The 27,604-nt window shown below is 38.0% G+C and overlaps 1 protein-coding gene across 4 annotated transcripts in view; it reads left to right on the top strand.

Annotated features, from left to right (window-relative positions):
* LOC136831732 (uncharacterized) overlaps window positions 1-27,604 on the top strand; it is a 175,093-nt gene that overhangs the window by 105,322 nt on the left and 42,167 nt on the right. For all 4 annotated transcript variants that reach the window (XM_067092361.1, XM_067092369.1, XM_067092375.1 and 1 more), the window contains 2 exons: window positions 20,340-20,482; window positions 21,995-22,168. In XM_067092361.1, the coding sequence (XP_066948462.1) occupies window positions 20,340-20,482; window positions 21,995-22,168 (317 nt within the window). The remainder of the gene's footprint in view (window positions 1-20,339; window positions 20,483-21,994; window positions 22,169-27,604) is intronic.

Here is a 27,604-nt window from a genome sequence, read left to right on the forward strand (position 1 = left end):
AAAGAACTTAGCAAATCTAGACAGAAAAGAGTCACCAATCCACTGCTTTTGTAAGGTCCCACCTTAGGACACAAGTAATGGAAAAGAAAATTTACCTATGTAGTAAAACTACTGACAGTCAGGAGGGAGTTATATATATGTATGTATATATGTATATATATATATATATATATATATATATATATATATATATATATATATATATATATATATATATATATATATATATATATATATATATATATATTAACTTTATCACATACACAATTGTTCTGTGCATTAGTAGAATTACTAAAAGGACCTCATTCAAACTGGATGGTATTCAGTGGAGTTTTTATTCAAAAAGTTACAAGCTTTCTTGGACAAACAGTCCACATTATCAAGTATCCGTACAATGAGCAGATATAAACACAGATATAAATACAGCCGGACTACGTGTCTGCTCATTGTACGGATACTTGATAATGTGGACCGTTTGTCCAAGAAAGCTTGTAACGTTTTGAATAAAAACTCCATTGGATACCATCCAGTTTGAATGGGTCGTTTTTAGTAATATATATATATATATATATATATATATATATATATATATATATATATATATATATATATATATATATATATATATATATATATATATAATTAATTCAGGCTAACTTATATATATATATATATATATATATATATATATATATATATATATATATATATATATATATATATATATATATATATATATATATATATATATATATATATATATATATAATTAATCAGACCTAACTTAGTGCCAAAATTGGGAGTACTGTATAAACAATATTGATCTTTGGTCTTTTTCTGAACAGTTTTATGCATAAGTATATAAAGCTTATTAATTTTAGTGTTATTTAAGGGACTGTAAACAGGAAAAACATGAAAACAAATGTTGCAAATTAATAACTTACATCTCAAAGAATACTATCATTTTGAGACAGCTCCCGTTGTCATGATTCTTGAGGGAACTGCCGAAGGGGAGCCATGGGCACCATGGCTTAATTAGTTATTGAGGGAAAGGTGTGATGAAAATTTACATCTATGAAGTCAGCGTAAGGTTGATTGCAGATGATTCCGTTCTATCAGCATCAATTTTATATCAGTAGGATAGTATTTTCGTTACTGCATCTCTTTACAGAGATTTAGTTAAAATCAGTGCATGATGCAAGTTATGGGGGATGAAACTGAACCCCCAACAAAACTTCAGAAAGTTATGACTGTTAGCAGGTCTGGGACACTGGATCTCCCAACACAGATCTTATTATTAACAGTGTATCTTTATGTGTAACTCATTTAAAATTCTGGGTGTCATTCATGATTGCAAATCCTCTTATGAGAAAAATATCTCATCTTCTTTTGTGTAAAAAATGGCTTTTAGGAGACTTGTTTGTCCTCAGAAAAAGTTTTAATTCTCTGTTCTTCCATGTTTTGAATATTGTTCCGTAGTTTGGTGTTTCCAGTTAACCCTTAAACGCCGACTGGACGTATCGTACGTCTACTAAAATTGTCTGTCGGGTGTCGAGTGGACGTACGGTACATCGACTACAAAAAGTTTTTTTAAATATTCGTGGAAAAATAGTTATAGGCCTAGTTTGCGAAAGATTTTAAATCACGCCTTGAAGGATGCTGGGAGTTCACGGATCACGCTGTTGTTTTGTTTACAAGCATTACCCAGCCGCGCATGCGCAAATTTCTTTCTTCTCGCACAACAGAGCATCAGCGACGCATCTCAGAAATTCTTTCGTCACTTTGTTGTAATTTTTGCACCGTTTTATATTAGCCGTTACATAATGTTTTATATATGAAAATGTGTGCAATTTCATGTAGAATACAACAAAGAACAACCCATGGTTGTAGCTTTTATAAGTTTTGAAATATTTTTATATAAATCACGATAAGTGCCAAAATTTCAACCTTTGGTCAACTTTAACTCGACGGAAATGGTCGAAAAACGCAATTGTAAGCTAAAACACTTACATTCTAGTAATATTCAATCATTTACCTTCATTTTGCAACAAATTGGAAGTCTCTAGCACAATATTTCGATTTATGGTGAATTTTTGAAAAAAACTTTTTCCTTACGTCCGCGTGGTAACTCTGCCGAAAATCTCAGAAATTCTTTCGTCACTTTGTCGTAATGTTTGCACCATCTTATATTAGCCGTTACATAAAGTTTTATATATGAAAATGTGTGCAATTTCATGTAGAATACAACAAAAAATAACTCATGGTTGTAGCTTTTATAAGTTTTGAAATATTTTCATATAAATCACGATGTGCCAAAATTTCAACCTTCGGTCAACTTTAACTCGACCGATATGTCGAAAAATGCAATTGTAAGCTAAAACTCGTACATTCTAGTAACATTCAATCATTTACCTTCATTTTGCAAGAAACGGGAAGTCTCTAGCACGATATTTCGATTTATTCTGAATTTTTGAAAAAAACTTTTTCCTTACCTCCGTGCACGGTAACTCAGCTGAAAATCTTAGAATTTCTTTAGTCACCTTGTTGTAATTTTAGCACCATTTTATATTATGCCTTACATAAAGTGTTATACATGAAAATGTGCGCAATATCATGTAGAATACAACAAAAAATAACTCATGGTTGTAGCTTTTATCAGTTTTGAAATATTTTCATATAAATCACGATAAATAGAAAAAATTCGACCTTCAGTCAACTTTAACTCAACCGAAATGGTCGAAAACTGCAATTGTAAGCTAAAACACTTACAGTCTAGTAATATTCAATCAATTAGCTTCATTTTTCAACAAACGGGAAGTCTCTAGCACAATATTTCGATTTATGGTGAATTTTTGAAAAAAACATTTTTTTACGTTCGTGCGTTACGAATTCATGCATCATTTTGTGATAATATTTTCTCTGTGTTGCTTTGATCGTTTTACAATTTGTTATATACCAAAATCATCGCAGTTTAGTGTACAATACAAAGAAAAAAAAAAATAACCCGTTAGCTTTAACCGTTTTGCTCACAGCGCGATTTGTATAAAATTATATATGAAAAATTTTTTTTGCGCTGTCATATATTTCAATATTTATATATGATAATGATATTTTTTTCCATTTCTGATGGTTGCATACTAAACTTCAGGCAATGGCAAAAAAATGAGCCAAAAATGAACTCTTAATCTTAAAAACTAAGTGTGCTGTGATTTTTTGAAAAAAACTTTTTTTCCGCTTTGGCGCTAACTCACCGAACGCCGCCGGCATATGGGAGACGTTTTTGTAAATAGAGGCTCGGCGTTTAAGGGTTAATATCCAATTTGCTCTACCTCGGATATAATATATTTTCATATATGTTACCAAAGGGGAATTTTTAGTTGATAATAAGTTCGTCGTCCCATGGCCTCGAACCAGCGAAGGACAAGAACTCAGGACTATAGTGGATGCCTGTACCCACACTGCCAGCAAGTGAGGTATAAGTTGATATCAGCTTCCATATACAGATCTCCGTCGAACTCAGGTATTTGTATTTAGAGTCGATATCAGCCCACTTCTGCCGTGCTGACAGTGTAGTGCGTTTGTCGCACGCACCCATGTTATGACTTTTTATCACATCACAGTGATTCATATACAGTCAGTAAGCTACAAATGTCCTTTAATATCCAATTCGCTCTGCCTCAGAAATAATATATTTTCATATATGTTACTGAAGGGGAATTTTTAGTTGATAATAAGTTCGTCATCCCGTGGCCTCGAACCTGTGAAGGACAAGAACTCAGGACTACAGTGGACGCCTTTACCCACACGGCCAGCAAGTGAGGTATAAGTTGATATCGGCTCCCATCTACAGATCCCCGTTGAACTCAGGTATTTGTATTTAGAGTCGATATCAGCCCACCTCTGCCATGCTGACAATGTAGTGTGTTTGTTGCACGCAGCCACATTATGACTTTTTATCACATCACTGTGATTCATATACAATCAGTAAGCTACAAACATCCTTTAATATCCAATTCGCTCTACCTTGGAAATAGTATATTTTCATATATGTTACCAAAGGGGAATTTTTAGTTGATAATAAGTTCGTCGTCCTGTGGGCTCGAACCAGCGAAGGACAAGAACTCAGAACTACAGTGGACACCTTTACCCATACGGCCAGCAAGTGAGGTATAAGTTGATATTGGCTCCCATCTACAGATCCCAGTTGAACTCAGGTATTTGTATTTAGAGTCGATATCAGCCCACCTCCCATGCCTCTCGACGCAGCCATGCTGACAATGTAGTGCTACAAACGTTTATGTCGAAATAATATATTTTCACATATGCAACCATATTATGACTTTTATCACATCACCGTGATTGATATACACGGCCAGTCATTAGCAGATAGTCAAACGTCCTTTAATATCAGTTGCCATGCTGACTACCTCGGAAATAATATATTTTCATCATATGTTCCACCGAAGGGGAATTTTTTAGTTGATAATAAGTTGATAATAAGTTCGTCGTCCCGTGCGCTCAAACCAGCGAAAAGACAAGAACTCAGGACTACAATGGAAGCCTTTACCCACACAGCCAGCAAGTGAGGTATAAGTTGATATCGGCTATATATATATATATATATATATATATATATATATATATATATATATATATATATATATATATATATATATATATATATTTATATATATGCAGAATCTACTGGTCACTTTTACCAGACACATATGTAATTCTAATAGCCACAATGCCCTCTTAACTTCGCTAATTCTTTTGCCTTTTTTGGATATACTTGTAACTAAGGAGCTGATAGATCCAAAGGGAAGAAATTAACCCCTTCCCTCTCACATTTTTTATCCCAACTTCCAGTCTTTATGAAGCATATTTTTTTATTGTTTATTTCTAAAGTATATGCTAAAGTGATAAATCACCTCGAATATTTCTTAAAAAAAAATTATTTTTTTGTCAGGATAATCTTCAACTATTACATAACTTCTCAAGGCCGAGTTTTCTCGGAAATTATAAAAAACAAGGAAAATAACAAATAAAGAATATATTTATTGCATTTTCTTCTATATTTTATTCTTTCATAATTCTTCAATATAACAACAAAATAATTACACATGATAAATGTAAAACTTTATAACATAACTGATCTTCAAAAAGAAAATAAAAGGAGCAAATTTTTATTACAAAAAAAAAAAAATTTTGCATTTATAAAAAAATGCAATATGAAAAAGTAAAGCCTGGTGACTAACATAGAAGAAAAAATATGATGCCAAAAAATATGATACTTTCAATAGAAAATGTAAAGGTTTCATTATCACAAGAAGAAAAAGATTCTTGCCTTTATGAAAAGTAATAGAAAAGGACAAATTGAAATGAAAGGTTTTACCTTTCATCATAATGAATAATACTTTTCTTTCCATTATTACCTATTTCAGCTTTATATTTTGAAAATAAATGTATTTACTCCTGTACAGAACATAAAATAAAATAAATTCTTTCATCTTTTCCTAAAAGTTATCCTTAAGTGTGATATATCCTAAAGCAAGGAGTTATACACAGTGCTACATCACACACTAAACAGCAATATCTGCTTTCCTTCCTTAGCCTTTTTCCACTTGCATCTCGCTTTCTGCTACAAACTACACATTGTCTTGTGGGGTTACTTTTCTTTTCTGTAGGTGGCACGACATCTGGGAAGTGCCTTTCTGTAAGACGAAGAGGGTGAGGTACACTACTTGGTCGTCCTACTTTTGATGACATCATAGGTGTATGGTACTTTTTTATTGTCTCGTCAATCACTTGAAGACGGTACTTTAGAGCTGTTGCTTCTCCTCCTGATTTTAGATACAAAAGATAGGAATTCCACAATGCGAAGTCGACAATATGAAAGAATATTTTCTTGTAATACCTCTTTCTCCTTTTTCTTGTAAGAGGATAATCCTGGAGACGTTGATCTACTTTGTCAACCCCTCCCATTGTGTTATTGTAATCCATAACTAGTTTAGGCTTCTTCACCAATTTTCCTCTTTTTTCTGTTTCTACCATTTCTGTGTTATGGACTGTGGAAAGTAATACAACATCTTTCTTATCCTTCCATTTTATTGCTGTTACTTTTCTTCTTTTGTAAGCCACCATACCGCCTTTCTGCAGTTTTTCTTGTTTCAATCCAGAGGGCATTTCCTTTCTACTAACACGGACAGTGCCATATACATCTGTTTCATTTTCTGTCAGTAAATCTGCTAATTGGGGAGAGTTATAATAATTATCCATTGTAAGGCAATAGCCTTTTTCAGTAATGGCTTCATCAGCGTCATAACAATTTTTGAAGACACTGGAAGGTCTTCATAATCATTATCAAACATTGTTCCTTGACCTGTGTAAATGACAAAATTCCAAACATATCCTGATTCTGATTCACACAACATGAAATATTTTATCCCAAATCTAGCTCTTTTTAGTGGCAAATATTGTACCCAACCAAGACGTCCTTTATAAAGTAAAAGACTTTCGTCTATAGCTACATTTTGTTTAGGCGTGTACATACTTTTGAATTTGCTAACAATGCTATTATAAAACTTCCAGATTTTGTTGAGCTTTGGGCAAGGATGAGTGGTAGGGTCAAAATCTTCATTATTTGACAAATGCAAATACTGTTTTATTTTGCAAAATCTGCGATATGGCATAATTTTAGCAAAAAATTGGTGTATGTAACAAAGGCATCTTAGACCAGTATTGGCTTTCTTCAGGTTTCTTTACAATCCCCTGTAGCATAATAACACTAAGGAAAATCCTCATTTCTTCCCGATATGTTGGGTGCCATTTCTTTTCTCTGTTTCTGATTTTCCACTCAACTTTTGTTCAGCATTCCTGTTCATCTCTGTGACAATAATGTCTAAAATATTGTCATCAAGAAATGACTCAAAATACTGAATATATGTATTTTCTTCATCATCTTCAGTATTATATACATGATGAATTATATTATCACCAATAAAGGGAAATGCAGGCTGTGGAGGAGAGGGTGGTTTATCATCCGAAATTGTTATTCTTTGCCAGCCTTGGTTATCAGGAACATTATCATCATCATCTTCATCTGAAGTATCAGAGTATTCTGACGTCATATCACCATCACTTTCGCTCCCTGAATCGTCCATTCCATCATAATACTCTGTATCACTGTCACTCTCACTACTCATGATAGTTATATCAATAATAATAAAAGAAAATCCCGGAAAAACAATGGAAATCCTGCCTGATGAAAGGGATGGCGTCTCCAATGGCCAACTGGCGCCAAAGGTAGCTACAATTTTCTAAAAAAAGGCACTTAATGCATAGAAAACGGCTTTCTATAGTGGGAGACTAATATAAACAACAGCCGAGTTTACTGGGAGTTGCTAGGAAAGAGATAACAGAATTTCGAGTATACTCGGGCTTACTGAAATATGACGGTTATCTTAAACCCGAGAATACACGGGGTTGAGCGGGAAGAGGTTAAAGAGCCTGTGATGGCCGGCTGCGGGAAGCGATAGTCAGGTCGGTAACGTTACCTCCTTGTGATTAAGGTAACTCGGGTTTGCTTAATATATACGCCTGTCGTATATTGGTCATCACAGGCTCTTCAATTTCTTCCCTTTGGATCTATATAACCGTAGTTACACGCATATCCAAAAAGGGCGAAGAATTAGCGAAGTTAAGAGGGCATTGTGGCTATTAGAATTTATACACACATATATATATATATATATATATATATATATATATATATATATATATACATACACACATATATATATATATATATTTTACGTTTTTCCGTGGTTTTAGTTTGAAATATGCTCTGTGAGACAGGTAGCAACAATTTAAGGTGATTTTGCCTTGTGATTCTGACTGTGGGTGCAGGAAAACGTAAAAAAAAAAAAAGAGGAAAACAAAGGAGAATTTCATATGAGCATAGGGCTCTGGTTACTGAGGGAAATATTACGTAAAACACGTGGGCAAATTTAAAGTAGTGTATTTACATAAATGACCTTAGTACGGGGAAAGAGGAACTCAAGTAGATTGAATGAAACTGGGGAATTCCAGACACAGTCCGAGAAGCTTCCACGATGGGATCCCTCTGAAATGAGAGATATGCACATTATACGCCAGTAATGAAAATAGACAAAAGAATAATGAATTCGAAGCTGCACTGAGGGTGCCAAAGGAGTAATAAAGAATTAATATTGCCGATGCAAGAGGCGCACGGACATTAGACAAGGGAGATTTCTGGCTTTCTCTTTAAGAAAATATTACGAGACAAAAGCGTGACTGAAATGGGGCTCTTCCAGGGCACTTTACCTTAGCAGATTTTTCGAGGGCGTGTAGAAGGCGGTCCGTGGATGACTTGCGATTTCCGAGGACGAGTTTCTTCCACGTGGTGAGATGCAAGGGCTTCCGTAAAGGGGCAAGGCGATGGGGACTCCTCGAAACTCCAAGCAATGGCGTGTGGGCTCGAGGAATACGGTTGAAGGGCACGAGGAGAAGTATACTTTGGGAAGGGCCACGTGGTTAGGATGCAAGGGCATCGGTGGGGCCAGGTGTTGAGGACGTCTTCACAAGTTCACTCCTTATCTTCCAGCCAGCGTGTGTGTCGAGACCTCGTGGGCTTTTTGCCTTTATCCCCTCCTATGGGACAGGGGGTGCGCCCAACACAGATGCTTTGACTCATTGCACCTGCTGCCCGCAGGGGAGGTTTTGGCCTGTAGGAGAAACACCCAAGCCAGATTACTTTTGCCTCGAAGGAAAGATCTTTATCAAAAATGGGAGCGCCTTTAATCTTTTAACCCTTGTTTTTAAGTCGATAGACAGATGGTCTATCGATCGGCCGGCTGGCAGTAAATGAACAACCAACAACAACAAAGGAGGGGGGAGGGGAGGCAATTTGCTAGCGAATTCTTGCTAATCATAATACCTCCCCATACAAGATGATGTACATACCTCCTTCGGGTGTGTACATCGATATTCAGAATGAGCGGCAAATGCTTTACGTTACTCTACATTCTGCCTTGCAATGAACTTTACTCCTAAGGGTTTTATGAAGCTGTGACGTTACTTCTAATAACACATTGGGACAATTTTCGTTAACAGAACGCAAAGTGATTTAAACACTGGCAAAAGAATAATTACTTTAGATTTGGTTACCCACTGGTAACTTTATAAAGTGACTCGAACAATTGTGAATTAATTAAGATTATAGGACCACATATATGAGGCTATGGCCAACAAATTAAAAGAAAGGTTATTGTTCAAGAATTAAAATACACGGTTACTTAATTTTAGATAAAATGCATGCGGTTAGTACAATCTGCCTTGAAGAGGCTGTGTAAATGAAAAACAGCGTTTATTTTTGTAAATGACACCCCCTTTTACGCGATACTGTAATGACTATACATATTCGCATTGATAATTTATCTTCGTTTAAATGTACTTTGCTTAGCCGGCCCCACACGGATTTTGACAGCTGTATGCGGGCGAGAGTATTCGCGAGGTTTTAATTCGCTAACCTTAAACTACGCTAATTTTATCGTCCACTGCCTACTCAATGTTATGACGGGCGAGCAGACAAAAGATGTGGGGTAGGACAAACAGAGATCTTGGAAGGAATGGAAGGGGGAAAAGGGATAATAATAACAAAAGGAAAATTACCAAGACGTTACGAATGAAACTTGACCGCATATGAAAGGCGGGACACGTCTCTCAGAGCTTACGAAAGGGGCATTTAAATCACAAGGGCAAGAGTTTATGACTCGCGATTCATTAAAATAAAGATAACTAAATGACTAAAAGAAAGTAAATGATATTGGCAGAAGAGCTAAGGAAAAAGAGTGAGGGTTTTATTGTGTTAGGCGGGAATCTATCGTCCACGCCTATAAATTACGGCCCGGACTATCACTTCAGTCCCAGGGCGAGGAAAGTGCACCGAAGGGCGCGACTCCTTCAGGAGGGGGCTGACACGCACGCCCGGTGCCAAGGTATGGGCGCAAGGGCGTGCCACTTCTCACTCTGTTATTCTTAATGATTTATACATTGTGTGGGGAATGGTATCCCGTATTTAATTGCCTCTTGTGGGGATAATTTAAGGGAAGATTAATAGAAGGTGATAAGAGATAGAAGTTCCTGAGGAACGGAGGAAGATAGAGGAGGGTCTGACGTCCCCTTCTGGATTAGGGGTGCCAAGACCTTCGAAAAATGAAATGGCGGCACAGGTGCCATGGGAGCTCTAGAGCTCTTTGTAAATTACCTGGAATGTCCCACGCCCGTGGTAATTTCGCCTCGAGTCTTTCTTAATGGGACAGTCGTCCTCGGCCGGGGAAGCGGAGGGCCCGCGACCGGAGGGCGGCACGGAGTACCACCTGGGCCTGCTGATGCGACAGCTGACGCAGGAGGGTTCAGTGCGGGTTCTACCATAATCCGTCGCAGCTCTTGTAGTTCATCGGCCAAGGGAGATATGGCAGAATCCTGACTTGCAATTGCGCCGGCGACGGGCTGAGGCAGAGAGGAGGCGGTCGGGGTGGCGTGAGCGGCTCGCAGGTGTTGTTGACCAGCTCAGGCACGGGTTGCGAGGCCGCACCTGCAGGTGAGCTTCGCGGTGGTCGGGAGGAACCGTCTCTCTGACCGACGCTGGTAGCGGTGCCAGGCCGGGGAAGAGAGGGGGTCCTGAGTTGGATCCCGTGAATGGAGATCGGCGTAGCGCTCTGGCGCTGGCACTAGGGGCAGAGTCAGGCGCTATCAGAGGTTTCTTGGGCTCGTCGGTCAGGACGGACGAAGCTTGGCCCTGCTCGGGGCATGCAAGTGGCACCGGCAGGAATTTGGCATCTCCTGAAGGGAGATTTGATTGGGGCCCTGGCACTGGCACTGAGGCAGGGCCGGGCACTGGAATGGATCGGGAACCGATCGAGGGGGCCACTGTACATCGTACTCAGGTGGCACTGGTGGGGACTGCACGTCCTTCTGGTACCCAGGGGCGCCAGTCTTGGCTGAGGGAGAAGCGGGGAGGATTACTCGCGCCCAGCGAATGATTCGGGGAATGTGGACCCCTAGATTGTCGTGATTTCGGCAGGGACTGGAAGTCCTGTCCCAGGATGACGTCATAGCCTCCGGGGAGATGGCTTGCTACTGCAAGGTTGCACATTTTGGATTGGTGAGGTCGTGAGACTCTCAATTGGACCGTAGGGAGTATCATCTTAAATTGATTTATTCCCTCGATCGTGACGAGTTTTCGTCTATTGACGATAGCTCCGTGAGGGAACTCTGTCCCTTCGGATGAGGGAGATTTGTGCGCCCGAGTCCTCGAAAGCAGTGACTCGGGCGCGGGCTCGCTACCTCGTGGAGGGGCCACGTATACAGGCCCTTCGGCGGGAGGGCCTAATGACTGGGGATCTGTGACGGCCAAGGCGACGGTGGGAGTATTTACTTTATTATTGCGTGGGCATTTTGCCCATGCGGGAGAATGGCCATAGACCTTGCACGCCGTGCAAAAGGTCTGGCTAAAGTCTTTCGCTGCCCCTGTGGAGGGCGAGGCGAGTTATTTGTCGGTTTTCCGGGAGAGAGGAGCCGGTTTCTTGTTCGGCACTGTTCAGTTGAGAATGCCCGTCTTGCAATAGTGGCACGTCAGGGGCTTGCCCGAGTTTCCAGCCTTAGGGGAATTTGTTCCTCCGAGGAGGGGCGGGGGATTTATTTTCCGCCCCATGGATCCTTCTTGAGGGTGGTGGGTTTCCCACATATCTGCTATTCGGCAACACTCGGTGAGTGTTGCTGGGGCTTTTTCCACTATATGAGTGGCGAGGGCAGGAGGGGCGAGCGCAGGAAATGCTCAATTTAAACCGCTCGAGTACCTCGGCGGTGTTAGTGGCTCCCGAATCGAGCCATTTTGTCAGCGCCGCTCGAATGGTACGCCCAATCGGACCAAGTCTGGCCTGCTTCTCTGGGCTGCTCTCCAACGTCTCCTCCACCGCTCGGGGGTAATCTCGCACGCCGTAACTGCTTGGCGACGGCTTCCCCAGTTTCCCGATCGTCTGCGGGAAGGGCGTGGTAGGCAACGAGGGCCTTTCCGCCCAGGAATTTAGTGAGAACAAGGGAGAGTTCCGCGGGGGAGAGATCGCAGCACTCCAGGACTCGTTCGGCCCTTTCAAGCCATACTTCGGGTTCGGACTCGGTCCATTTTGGCATGAACGAGTGAGCTTGGCTGAGGGCACTCATCCCCGCGGCAGGGGGCGGGGGGGTGGCGTGCTGTCGTTCTAGCACCTGGAGCTCATGGGCGCGTTCTCTCTCTCTCTCCTCACGTTCTCTCTCCCTCTCTGCACGTTCTTTATCCTTCTCCTGCTCTTGGGCAATTCTTGCCCTCTCTCTCTCCTCACGTTCTCTCTCCCTCTCTTCACGTTCTCTTGCTCTCTCAGCCTTGGCATCGTCCACTCGCTCTTGAACCCATGCTCTCAGATCTTGCCCCGATAGTCCCATGTCCTTCCCAGCGGACATGTAGAATTTGAAATCCTCGTTTTGTTGGGCTCTGGTATTAGCCATCTTGGAATAATGGGTATAGGATATGTCTGAAAAGACTCTTTGTTAAAATTGGATGTGTCTTGGAAAGACGTGGTTGTTCTTGGCGAACGAGTTTTAATATGCGTCTCGGAAGACGTAGTTGGATTTTGTCACGCTCGGACTTGGCGGCTGTAGCGTGAAGTTAAGGAGTTGTTCTAACGAACTAGAATGATCAGTCCCGTAAGGGCTTAGATGTGTGTGAACTACACTATATAATGTCTCAAAAGTACTTAATTGTGGGTTCCCGCAGGAATGAGAAATTCTCGCCACGTGCGACGTAGAAATTTTGTATGAGTCTCTGAGGACTGGAATTTGGAGAAATTCTCGCCACGTGCGACGTAGAATTTTAGGAGTCTCTGAGGACTGGAGTTTGGAGGAATTCTCGCCACGTGCGACGTAGAATTTTAGGAGTCTCTGAGGACTGGAATTTGGAGAAATTCTCGCCACGTCTGACGTAGAATTTTAGGAGTCTCTAAGGACTGGAATTTGGAGAAATTCTCGCCATGTAGAATTTTGTCTCGGAGTAGAATTTTAGGAGTCTCTGAGGACTGGAATTTGGAGAAATTCTCGCCACGTGCGACGTAGAATTTTAGGAGTCACGTGAGGACTTGGAATTTGTGGAATTTGGAGGAATTCTCGCCACGTCTGACGTAGAATTTTAGGAGTCACTTAGGACTTGAATTACGATTCGTCCCTTAGGACTTAGAAATTACTAACGGGAAACCCAAAGAAAAATGTATGCTGGGAAATGAATGGGAAAAAAAAAAAAAATGCTACACACGCGGGCATGGGCGGGGTGGGGGTGCAGGTCGTCTGGCCAACACCGGAGGTATTTTTAGATTCTGTGTGAATGAACCCGTATATGTATAGACCGTCTGGGATTCCGGGGAATTTCCCAGTCGTCTGAGAGGATAACAATACAATGGCCTAGTAATTTTCCCTATAAGCGGAGTTTAAATTTCGCTTTCCTAACACCTAACTCGAATTCTAACTACACTGAGAGAATTTTCAGCAATGCAAGCTGACTTCGTCGTGTCCCACGTGGGAATTTTATTCGCGCCTAAATAACAGTTCGCTAATTCGAAATGCGAAGTAAGTAGAATTTATCACAGAGGAATTTCTTTTAACACTATTCCTCAAGCAAGAATATGGCAAGGATTTTAACACAGAGGAATTTCGCACTATTCCTCGAAGCAAAGGATGGTTAGCACTGGTTATTTCCTAACTACCTATCCTGAAAGGCATGCATTAACGAATCTAATACGTCGGTTCTTTTCTCTCAGTGAATACATGAGTCCCTATTTCTAATTCCTAGGAACAGTCACGATTGTAAAAGGTTTTGCTAAGATAAACACATTACTTACGTGGAATTTTCTGGATCTGTGTGCTGGTTTTACACAAAGGTTAAGTAATTGTCTCGTACCCAGCTTAGCTTTGCTAATAGCTGATCTGGCAAGTTGCAAATGCAATAAAGCAACGCTAGGGGAACTGCAACTGCAAAACGAGATCTATGGCCAGGTCGCCATTTTTACGTTTTTCCGTGGTTTTAGTTTGAAATATGCTCTGTGAGACAGGTAGCAACAATTTAAGGTGATTTTGCCTTGTGATTCTGACTTCGTGGGTACGGGAAAAAACGTAAAAAAAAAGGAAAACAAAGGAGAATTTCATATGAGCATAGGGCTCTGGTTACTGAGGGAAATATTACGTAAAACACGTGGGCACATTTAAAGTAGTGTATTTACATAAATGACCTTAGTACGGGAAAGAGGAACTCAAGTAGATTGAATGAAACTGGGAATTCCAGACACAGTCCGAGAAGCTTCCACGATGGGATCCCTCTGAAATGAGAGATATGCACATTATACGCCAGTAATGAAAATAGACAAAAGAATAATGAATTGAAGCTGCACTGAGGGTGCCAAAGGAGTAATAAAGAATTAATATTGCCGATGCAAGAGGCGCACGGACATTAGACAAGGGAGATTTCTGGCTTTCTCTTTAAGAAAATATTACGAGACAAAAGCGTGACTGAAATGGGGCTCTTCCAGGGCACTTTACCTTAGCAGATTTTCCGAGGGCGTGTAGAAGGCGGTCCGTGGATGACTTGCGATTTCGAGGACGAGTTTCTTCCACGTGGTGAGATGCAAGGGCTTCGTAAAGGGGCAAGGCGATGGGGACTCCTCGAAACTCAAGCAATGGCGTGTGGGCTCGAGGAATACGGTTGAAGGACACGAGGAGAAGTATACTTTGGGAAGGGCCACGTGGTTAGGATGCAAAGGGCATCGGTGGGGCCAGGTGTTGAGGACGTCTTCACAAGTTCACTCCTTATCTTCCAGCCCGCGTGTGTGTCGAGACCTCGTGGGCTTTTGCCTTTTATCCCCTCCTATGGGACAGGGGTGCGCCCAACACAGATGCTTTGACTCATTGCACCTGCTGCCCCGCAGGGGAGGTTTTGGCCTGTAGGAGAAACACCCAAGCCAGATTACTTTTGCCTCGAAGGAAAGATCTTTATCAAAAATGGGAGCGCCTTTAATCTTTTAACCCTTGTTTTTAAGTCGATAGACAGATGGTCTATCGATCGGCCGGCTGGCAGTAAATGAACAACCAACAACAACAAAGGAGGGGGGGGGAGGCAATTTGCTAGCGAATTCTTGCTAATCATATATATATATATATATATATATATATATATATATATATATATATATATATATATATATATATATATATATATATATATATATATATATATATATATATATATATATATATATATATATATATATATATGAATACAGTCAACATGCGTAATCAGTCATTAAAAGCGTAATCACTGAAATTTCAGTCATCAGCCGTAATGCACTTGGGACATTTGATCCCCAGGAGCTAGTACTAGTGAGCTGGCAAAATACATTTGACCCCCAGGGACTAGTACTAAAAGAAGCGAAACAGTGTAGGTGACTGACTGTTTCGCCATGTTTAGTACTAGCTTTGGGGGGGATCAAATGTCCCCTAAGTGCATTGCATGTGATGACTGAAATTTCAGTCATTACGTGTAATGACTGATTACGCATGTTGACTGTAACATTTACACACATACATATACATATACATATCGAATATATATATATATATATTTATATATATATATATATATATATACATTATATACATATATATATATATATATACATTATATATATATATATATATATATATATATATATATATATATATATATATATATATATATATATATATATATATATATATATATATATATATATATATATTATATATATATATATATATATATATACATACATATATATATATATATATATATATATATATATATATATATATATATATATATATATATATATATATATATATATATATATATATATACATATATACATTATACATATATAGTGTTATATATAATCATATATATATATATATATATATATATATATATATATATATATATATATACATATATATATATATATATATATATATATATATATATATATATATATATATATATATATATATATATATATATATATATGCAGAGAAGAATCAAACAAGTAAAAGGAACAGACCCGACATCATCTCAGGTTGAAGAGGTAAAGGCATGCATGTCTCTAACAAGATCAAGTTTATTCTGCCAATGTTTCACATCACATGATGCATCTTCAAGGCTGGAAAATTACATAAAATTAATACTAAAAATGTCACTTATACAATGGGAAAAACTTCTTTAAAAATTTAAAACATTTACAAATACAAAAATTAAAACGAGAACTTGAAAGGAACACCTACCAAGGCCAGAGCTAAAAAGTGACTAAAAAGACAGGGAGAAAATAAACAAATGAAAGAAACGTGGGGAGTAAACAAACAGGCAGTTATGCTATAAACAGTTGTGTGGACGGCGATTGGGTGTTTAGTGTTGGTACATTAGTTTTTATAAAAAGTGACTTCAGCACCATCAACTCGTCGTCCTTATGGGCAGATCCAATAATTTTAAAATCAGTTATATCCAAGCAGGTACCACAGATCTTAGAATGGTTACGAACATTGGATAGTTCGGGATTGGACAATGTGCAACCTGTCCTGAAGCTGACACCTTGATGGGAGCAGAAACGGACCCTGAGAAGCCTCCTCGTACATCCAACGTAGGTTCCCAGACTACATTTGAGACAGGTATATTTATAGATAATGTTGGATGTCAAGGAAGGGCTCAGTCTGTCCTTCACTCTGAAAAAAAGAACTGATATTTAGTGGATTTCGTGGAATCAACCTCAGATTTACAGCTGGCAATTCATGATGAATTAAATTCATACATTTCTTTTTAAAACTTTTGTCATGGAGGAAAGGGAACGTAGCCTAAATACATAATTTGGGAACGGTGTATGTGGGAATAGGTTGTTTCATTTTTGCGGTTAAGAGGTTATTAAGTACTCGATGGAAATAGTGGGATGGAAAACAATTGTTACGGAAAAAATTAGCCAAGAATTCTACTTCTTTATGAAAGGCTGTCCAGCTGGAAGTCAGAGAATACGCCCTGTGGAGGAGGGTAGAGAGAGAATTCAACTTGAAATTGAAATTACATGAGCTATAAAAATTGGTGCCCAAACCTGTAAAAGTATTTTTCCTGTGAATGCTGGTTTGAAACCCATTATTTTCCCTGGTGATGCGTAAGTCAAGAAATGATAAGGAGTTACGAGTTTCTTTCTCAACTGTAAACCTAATATTGGGATGTTGGGCATTAAGGAATTCTAAAAAGGAATCTGCATTAAAATCGCATTTAAACAGGGCAAAGGTGTCGTCCACGTATCTTTTATAAAATAAAGGATGGAAACTAAGGGGACAATTGTCAAATGCTGTCTCCTCCAGGGAGTTCATAAAAATATTGGCGAAGGTAGGACCTAAAGGGCTTCCCATTGCCATCCCCTCCACCTGTCTGAAACAAGAATCATTAAAAATAAAGAACGTGTCCCGCACAGCCAATTCTAAAAGTTGTTTAAATAAGGTTCTATTAAAACCGTTAAAAATAGAATCAGGAAATGGCAAAAGTTTGGTCAATATGATCGTCTCCTCAACAGGAATATTGGTAAACAGGGACTCAACGTCGAAACTGACCATAAAAAGGTCAGAGTCCTGCTTAAGAATATTGTCCTTGAAATCAGCAGCACTTTTTACATTAAAAGAATTATTGGTGAGCGGTTCTAACAATGGAACTAAGTACTTTGCAAGTTTATAGTTGGGCGTATTTAACGAAGAAAGTGTAGGTCTAAGTGGGACCCCCTCCTTGTGGATCTTGGGAAGGCCATACGTGATCCCGTGTGTTGAACCAGTAACAAGAAGGTTTTGGAAGGTGCTTTCATCTATGATGCTGTCACGTTTGAGTGCTCTGAGGAACCTATTAATTCTGTCTTCTATTTTGGTAACATTTTGTAAATTAGGTGTTCCCAGTTTCTGGAATCTTGATGAAAAAGAAATGTATGAATTTAATTCATCATGAATTGCCAGCTGTAAATCTGAGGTTGATTCCACGAAATCCACTAAATATCCATTCTTTTTTCAGAGTGAAGGACAGACTGAGCCCTTCCTTGACATCCAACATTATCTATAAATATACCTGTCCCAGATGTAGTCTGGGAACCTACGTTGGATGTAATGAGGAGGCTTCTCAGGTCGTTTCGCTCCCATCAAGGTGTCAGCTTCAGGACGGGTTGCACATTGTTCAATCCTGAACTATCAATGTTCGTAACCATTCTAAGATCTGTGGTACCGGCTTGGATATAAATGATTTTAAAATTATTGGATCTGCCCGTAAGGGACGACGAGTTGATGGTGTTGGAGTCACTTTTTATAAAAACTAATGTACCAACACTAAACACCCAATCGTCGTCCACACAACTGTTTATAGCATAACTGCCTGTTTGTTTACTCTCCACGTTCGTTATAGGTTTCTTTCGTTTGTTTATTTTCTCCCTGTCTTTTTAGTCACTTTTTAGCCCTGGCCTTGGTAGGTGTTCCTTTCAAGTTCTCGTTTTAATTTTTGTATTTGTAAATGTTTTAAATTTTAAAAATTTTTAAAGAAGTTTTTCCCATTGTATAAGTGACATTTTAAGTATTAATTTTATGTAATTTTCCAGCCTTGAAGATGCATCATGTGATGTGAAACGTTGGCAGAATAAACTTGATCTTGTTAGAGACATGCATGCCTTTACCTCTTCAAACTGAGATTATATATATATATATATATATATATATATATATATATATATATATATATATATATATATATATATATATATATATATATATATATATATATATATATATATATATATATATATATATATATATATATATATATACATACACACACACACACACACACACACACACACACAGTGCATCATCAACTTATATGGCGCCATGCGACTTAGGCGATTAGTCCTTATGGTGCTTTTTCAGTGCCATTATTGACGTTTTATAGTGCCGTAACTTGATGCAACATCAAGTTATGGTGCTGTAAGTGCTGTTGACGATGCTAACAGCAAAAGTAGGCATCAAGTTAATGGCGCCATAACTCAACTTATGGCACTGTTAAGTGGTGCTAAAGCGCCGATAACAGAAAAATTGACTTATGGTGGAAATCAACTTACAGCACGGTGCTGGAATGAAACCCCCGCTGTAAGTCGAGGACGACTCTCTCTCTCTCTCTCTCTCTCTCTCTCTCTCTCTCTCTCTCTCTATCTCTCTCTATCTTCTCTATATATATATATATATATATATATATATATATATATATATATATATATATATATATATATATATACAGGCAGTCCCAGTTAATGGCAGGCTCGGTTAACAGCGATTCGGTTTTGTGGCACTTGTGTAGCGACGAAAATCGGCAGTTTTTGGCGCCAAAAATCGCCAATTTCCGCTTATTGGCGCCGATAATTGGGTATTGGCGCTGATACATACCTAACAGAGGCGCCGATAATTGAAAATCGGAGCTTTTCGGCACCGATAACCCCTGAAAAACACCGAAATCGCCAATTTTCAGTAATCATCACACCCTCAGGAAACGGAACAACGCAGATAACCGGGGACTGCCTGTATTATATATATTGAATATATTATGTTAACTATGAATTTTGTTAAGAAATACAAATAGCATTGAATTTCATCACTGAATTCAGGTGCCCAATGTTGCATAAATGTAACAGAGAAAAATTCTAAACTTCAGAACAGATTTTTCATTGCGTAATACATGAAAACTGACCATTTATATGTCTTAACCACTTATGCAACTGTTGGTTAACTAGAACATCATATCTTTATTTTTTTTTCTCAATCATGTGACATGTGTTGTACATATCTTCTTTTATCTGAAACTGTGAAGAATTTAAAAAACTTCAGAATTCCTATTACTTATTTTAGCTTCTACTATGCATTTGCATCAGAAAATGACTGTTCATCCTCTTCCCACACATCTTTCTTGCTACTGATACTAGCAGAAAGTCAACACCTAAGGCATACAGGCAATAAGTTGAAACAAGTCAAGCCATCTTAACCATTGAATATGAGTATTTTTTGAGGTAGCTTATAAATTTCAGTCTTTAGAAGTGAGTTTATAATCTTTAGAAATATACAGTGCCTTTGTAAATGATATTTAAGAATTCCTTTGGTAATGAAAAGTTTTTTAGAGTTTGTTTGTTACTTTCCAGAGTGCCTTTTAACGAAGGATATGGAACTCAATGACATAATCAGTGTAAAAATGTACATAAATGATATGCACCAGTACGCACAGTTGAATGCCCAGTACATCAAATATTTCACAGTGAATCCACCAGTTCGCTTTGTGGTTGAGGTAAGTCAATGAAGTTGAATTATAATCCTACATTCATTTGTGGTAACCAAAGTACCTACTGTTGAATGACATGCTGTAAAAGTTGATATGATTACATAATTAGTTTAATGTCTTCACTTGGTTATATGGGTGGATGAATACTTACATGATCTTTATTATATAAAACAAACTGGATTCCACTAAAAACTGATCCATTAATGAACTGAGGATACTTGTGATGCCATATGCCATACTCTGTGAGCAAGAGTCTTTGCTGGCATAAGGCCAACTTAATCTTACAACAACAGATGATATTTTGAACTATAAGAACATTTACGCAATTCGAATTGAAACATCCTTTAAGCTGTCAAGAATCTGATTGCTATATGTAACAATAGGTGTCTACTACTTTGCCAGAATTCTTTCTTTAGGAGAGGGAATGTTATAACTATTAAGGAAGTTAATTTTAAAGCTAGTAATGGGAAGTGCAAGGTTCCATATTCAAAAGTTGATAATACTTTGAAAGTTTTTCCCACATTTCCCTCTCCAATGTGTTGCTTTCTCACTTAGTACCTTTGTTGACTTTGCACCCCTGATTGCTTTGATCTAGAAGGGACAGTGGTTATGATTAATAGTGGAAATACTATTTCTCTCTGCTGCATACAAGAGTATCGTTCTGCTTGGAAATAGTGGTTCTGTTATATTGCGTCATCATTTTGGGAAAGCATTGACAGCAATCTTCCTCATAGATTCTTCTGTGCTGTTGATCAGTGCCAATTTTTTTATAGTTAATCTGCCTGTTATCCTATGATTTTATACTCTTGCCAATAGTTGTCTATTAGTTTGATGGCACAGGATTGATATTCTTTGAGGGGTGCTTTGGTCTTTTGGTTTGTCATGCTAAAAGCATGGGAGAGAAAGGAAAAACATGGGCATAGTGTGAATGGGAATATGTTGTGTGAGTGTTGATCTAGGTTTTTTTAGTGGTTGTTCTGGGTAAGGTAGCCTAGATTCCCTGTTGGGGGGTAGTGCCCTCATTGCATGTCACGCAGTACACTTTAGGCTTTATTTAAGGTTCTTTGCAGTGTTACTTCGGCCCCTAGCTGCAACTCCTTTGATTTCTTTTACTGTAACTCTGTTCATGTTCTTTTCCTTTCATCTTACTATCCACCTTCTAACAATTGTTTTAAAGTGCAGCTATGAGGTTTTCCTCTTATTATACCTTTAAAACACTTTTACTCTTCATTTCCCTTTCAGCACTGAATGACCTTGTAGGTCCAAGTACTCGGCCTTTGGCCTAACTTTTATCCTGTTCCATTCCTAGCCTAGATTAGGCCTAATCGGAGGATGTATAGGTAGTGTTGTGGTTGTTGTAGCATAACTTCTTTGACCTAGAAACAGGACAGTCACAGGTAAGAATTTGGTTTTATTTGCTTATTACAGTATTCTTGATTATTATGCTGTACTGCAATTCAGATATTAAGCTTTAAAGCATGAAAGGTTCAGTATTGCATTCATATTTTTATTTTGTAGGCTCCTCTCCCAGCCAATGCCCTTGTACAAGTAGATGTTGTTGGATGGAAACATAGTTATGTCACACCTGTGGAAGAAGACCAAGTAAAACCAGTATACCGAACAACTATGCATGTGCAGAGTTTATCCCACTGGGCTCCAGCAAATATTGGACCATATAGTCAAGCAGTCAAGGTTAGTCATGTCATAATGTATTATTAATGAATAGAGAGCCCCAGCCCTTCTGCTGTTAGTTCAGTGTTTGTTGGCTGAATGTCAAAATTTATATTAATGAAGAGAAGGACAGTTTTGAAGTTGTGGGAATAGTTTGAGGTATCACTATTACATTTATTTACTTTATCCTCATGGCTTTTTATTAGTGAGGGGGTACTTTAAAGTTCTTAGTTTCATGTATTTTTATTGCTCACAATGAATTGATAAGTTTAATTTTAACAGTGTCTATGACTTTGGAAGACCTGATCCCAAAAGCTGTCAGTTGCCAGTCAGTTCATCAGTCCCAGTACAGCATAGTTTATTTTACTCCAGGTTTCCATCTCTTGATATCTCAGATGAGCCCCCTTCCTGGTAATGAGTATATAAGTAACTCACCCACATACTTCTGATTACTGCAGTGTCTGTCTCATATTATTGGTTGATTGAGGAATATGTAAATGACTGTTCTGATATGAGGAAAGACCTATATTTTCTTGAAATGAATCTGAATAATGTTATTATACTGCTTTCTTCGCTGGCATATTGACAACACCAATAGCACAGATTGCATAGTGTAAATCTCCACCTTGGTGCAAATCACCTGTTGAAATATGCCCAGTCGTAGGAAGGAAGAAACATGTATCCAATGAAGAAGATTAGAGGGAAATTTCTTCAACATTCCCTCCAACACAGAGGGCAGAGCATATATACTGATGACTGTAAGTCAGGATGGAGTTGGCTGTGCAGTAGTAGTAGGAAATTATGTAATTAAGAAGAAATTACCTCCTTCCTCCTTGATATTCATGGCTGAATTATATGTTTGCTTGAAGCTGTGAAATATGTTTTTAGTAAATGAAAGATTGATGAAAGTTTTATCATATATTCTGACTAAAGTAATCTTTTATCCTCATTAAAGCAGTTGATGCCCTTTCACCACCTAGTACAAGAAGTACAGGATTGGCTGGCCCTCCTGTACTTTTGCAAGCATATCAGGGTGAGCTGTTGTTGGGTACCTGCTCATTTGGGTATACAGTAAACCCCCCGTATTCGTGGGGATGCATGCCGCACCCCTCCCCTGCGAATACTTAAAACCCCTCTAAAAACACTTAGAACTGCCTATTTTGATAAACACAAAAAACCCTCTAAAAATGCTTATACCTGAGTATTTTTTAATTTTATCACAAAAAGCACATTTAGTCATGAAAATATTAAAATACAGTAATTAGTTAATATTTCTCAGTGAAAAATACCGCAAATGGGCGAATTTTCCGTGAATAATGTGTACACTGTATACGTTCCGCAGAGAAATTCGTGAATAGGTGTGTCAGCGAAGAGTGAGACCACGAATACGGGGGTTTACTGTAGATTGGAATGGGAGAGCTAGTAAGGTAGCTAAAGAATCAATAAGATTTCATAATCAGACACTCATAAATCTCCCAGACTCTGATTTTAAGCAAATTAATCATATTTATATAAGTAGAAAGTGGAGAATTAGAATAACATAAGGCCATTTGACCTTCAGTTAAGAGATGGCAGTCGTCAGATCATCCAGATCGGAGGACTAGCATTTTAACAAGGCTGCGTATAGGACATACACATGCTGCGCAGAGATACTTAATGTAAAGAGGAGAGGGGAAACAGGCCTCAGTCTGCAGTTCCTATTGAGAAGCTTTTTACAGTGAGACTGCGAATACAGGGGGTTTACTGTAGATGGGAATGGGAGAGCCGACAAGGCAGCTAAAGAATCAATAAGATTGCATAATCAGGCACTCATAAATCTCCCGGATTCTGATATTAAGCAAATTAATCATATTTATATAAGTAGGAAGTGGAGAATTAGTTAGAATAACATAAGACCATTTGACCTTCAGTTAAGAGATGGCAGTCGTCAGATCATCCAGATCGGAGGACTAGCATTATTTTAACAAGACTGCGTATAGGACATACACATGCTACGCACAGATACTTAACCCTATGGTGATCCGATGACGCGAAACTGCATCAATAAGTTTTTTGCCGCAAGTGCTCTGATGACGCGATTTTCGCGTCGTCTGTGAGTTATTTTCGGGAGAAATTCACAAAAAAAAAAAAAAAGTCTTCCGAAGAAAACAAGGACTGTGCCATTGCATGGGCAGATCTTGGACATACAATAAAACATAAACAGGAAACGGATAGATATTGCACATGCGCTGCAGTCACCCCCCAACTAAAGCACCGCACCTCCTGTTTTGACCAAGTTCAGCACATCTTTTTAGCACTCTCACGTTTTTTGCTTTATCGTCGCTTATCTGCATTTGTGAATTGCTTTCGCTTGTGCTATTGTTCTAAAAGTGTTTGTAAGTGATTGTTGAGTATTTTGAATAATATTTAAAGTGTTTTTCGATAAATAGTGAAGAATTTACTTTTTTTACATATATTTCTGTCTTTCAGCTGCAATTGCTCAGTTTTTTATGGGAACACTTATTCCTTTTACGTGGGCTATTTATAGAAAATTTATTCAGCTTTCCATCGCAATTTTCACTTAGTGTTATTCATTACCGAGTAATTACGAAAAATGTAAGCGTAAATATGAGCACTCGAGAACCGAGGCAAGCCGCGCAGTTTTGCCTAGGGTTTATGAGTGCATGAATAATTTTTTGTATGCCTGTTTGTGCATCTGTAAATAAAATGTATGTATTATGTATCATTCGAACGGCCATTCTTTTTACTTTATCGTGCTGAACGACAAAATGTAAAAATATCAATGTTTCTATATAAAAATCTTTAGCAAACAGTTGACTTTATGTGAAAAAACAAAACTTATGTCTTTGAGCTTCAGTTACTTAATTATTTACTAGGAACATCTATTGATTTTAGGTAATATATATAATATATATATATATATATATATATATATATATATATATATATATATATATATATATATATATATATATATATATATATATATATATATATATATATATATATATATATGCATCAAGATCAAGGGCAGGAACACAGAAGCAGATGACACAGTAACCATTTATTCCGACGTTTCATGATTCTTAATCACATCATCAGGGAGATGTACGACAATAAAATACAATATATTAATATAAATTAATTAAAAGAGTTATATACAAGACTTTACTTTAAAAACGCAGAGAGCAAGCTAGGAAAATTGATAAAAATAGAACATAAAAAGATAAAATTATCAAGAACAGACAACACTCTCAAACACAGACGCATTTAGAAACAAAATAAAAAAACCAGACAACATACTTAAATACAGATGCACTTAAAAATCACTGGAGGGTAACCTACCAATCCAGAGGCCAAGGACACACTAAGTATAAACACACACACACACAAAACAAAAATTTCTGAAAAGGGCAGAGAGTTAAGACAAATACAAGGGTACAGCAGTTGTTTGACAATTCAGTGAGGGAACTCGTTGTTTAATATTTAGTGTTTCGAGAATAAGCAGTTCTTGAGGACTGCTTGTATAACCAATAATCTTAAAATCTTCATAGTTGATATCAGTTTTGCATTTAATGGTATGGCTGCGTATATTAGAGGATTCTGGGTTAGTTAATCGGCACCGGTTCTATAACTTATCCCTCTGTGGGAATCGGCCCTCACCTTGAGAAGCCGCCTGGTGGATCCAATATATTTTCCTAAATTACATTTAGGACAATTGTACTCATAGACAACACCAGACGACATCAAAGGCGGTAGCCGATCCTTAAATCTGAAAAGAGAGCCGATACTTTTTGGGTTCTTAGGAATTAGTTTAAGATCGATGGCCCCAATATATTTTTGGACGATTTTCATGAAATCCCTACGAAAGTTGTCATCATATAAGAAGGGAAAAGTTGCATATAATAGAAGTTTAGGCACATTATAACACTTTGGCTTATTGGAGAATTTTCTATTTAGAAGTTTTTTGAGGATTCTGTAAAAAACATGAGTAGGGAAACAATTATTGGTGAAGTATTGTTGTAAGAAGACGATTTCTTGGTGAAAGAGGACCCAATCCGACGTTAGAGATAAAGCACGATGTATTAAGGTGTAAATAGAGTTAAGTTTAAAATTGATAAAACAAAAGCTATAAAAAATTGGACCCCAGACCAGTAAAAGTTTTCTTTCGGAATACAGAGGTATTAAACTTATCATTATCCTTAGTTACGAGTATGTCTAAAAAGGCTAGCTTGGAGTCGTATTCTTTTTCTATGGTAAAAGTGATGTTATGATGATAGGAGTTAGAAAATTCTAGGAAGCGTTCTGCATCGTGGTCTTGTTTAAATAAAATAAAAGTGTCATCAACATATCTGGCATAGAATAGGGACGATAAGCCAGGGGCACTCATCGAGTAATTGCTCCTCCAGGGAGCACATGAAGATGTTGGCGAACGTAGGTCCGAGAGAGGAGAACCCATGGCCATTCCTTCTATTTGTCTGAAAAGCACGCCATTAAAAATAAAGGCCGTGTCCAGCATGCCAGTTCTAAAAAACATCTTGAAATGTGAGCGACTAAAATTATGATACGATGAATCAGGTGTGGAAAAAAGTTTGTCCAAAATGATATCTATGGTTTCTCTAACTGGTATATTGGTGAATAATGACTCCACATCAAAACTTGCCATGAAAAGGTCAGAATCCTGTGGAAGAATGCGTTGTTTAAAATGTTCAGAGTTAGTTACGGTATACTTGTTACTGGTCAGGGACTCCAATAGGGGGAACAAGGAATTTGGCCAATTTGTAATTTGGAGTTCTATAAGAGGCCAGGATAGGGCGAAGAAGGGGACGCTCGGGTTGTGAACTCCATTTTGGGGAGTAAGTCATCCCCCACCCCTTTGAATAGGTCAAATCCATGAATGCTTAAAACCCTCTAAAAACACTTAGAACTGCCCATTTTGATAGCTTAAACCAAGAAAAACCCCTAGTTTTATCTCAAAAAGTGCATTTATTCATGAAAATTTTATGAAAATACAGTAATTAGTGAATATTTCTCGGTGAAAAATACCGCGAATGGGCGAATTTATGCGAATGATGGCTAGATATGTTCCACAGAGAAACCTGCGAATGTGTGAGTCCGCGAACCATGAGAACGCGAATACGGGGGGGTTTACTGTATATATATATATATGTATTTATTCAGCTTTCCATTGCAGTTTTCACCTTTTTTATAGCATTATTTATTACCGAGTAATTACGAAAAATGTCTGCATATATATACGCATTGAGCGCTGTAGTTCGGCCGGAATTTATGCATGCATAGATAATTTTTTGTATGCCTGTTTGTGCATCTGTAAATAACTTCAGTGTGCATGTATTATATATCATTCGAACAGCCATTATTTGTACTTTATTATGCTGAACAGCAAAATGTAAAAATATCAAAATTTCTATTATGCTGAACAGCAAAATGTAAAAA

Source organism: Macrobrachium rosenbergii, chromosome 4 (genome assembly GCF_040412425.1).
Source record: "Macrobrachium rosenbergii isolate ZJJX-2024 chromosome 4, ASM4041242v1, whole genome shotgun sequence".
NCBI lineage: Eukaryota > Metazoa > Arthropoda > Malacostraca > Decapoda > Palaemonidae > Macrobrachium > Macrobrachium rosenbergii.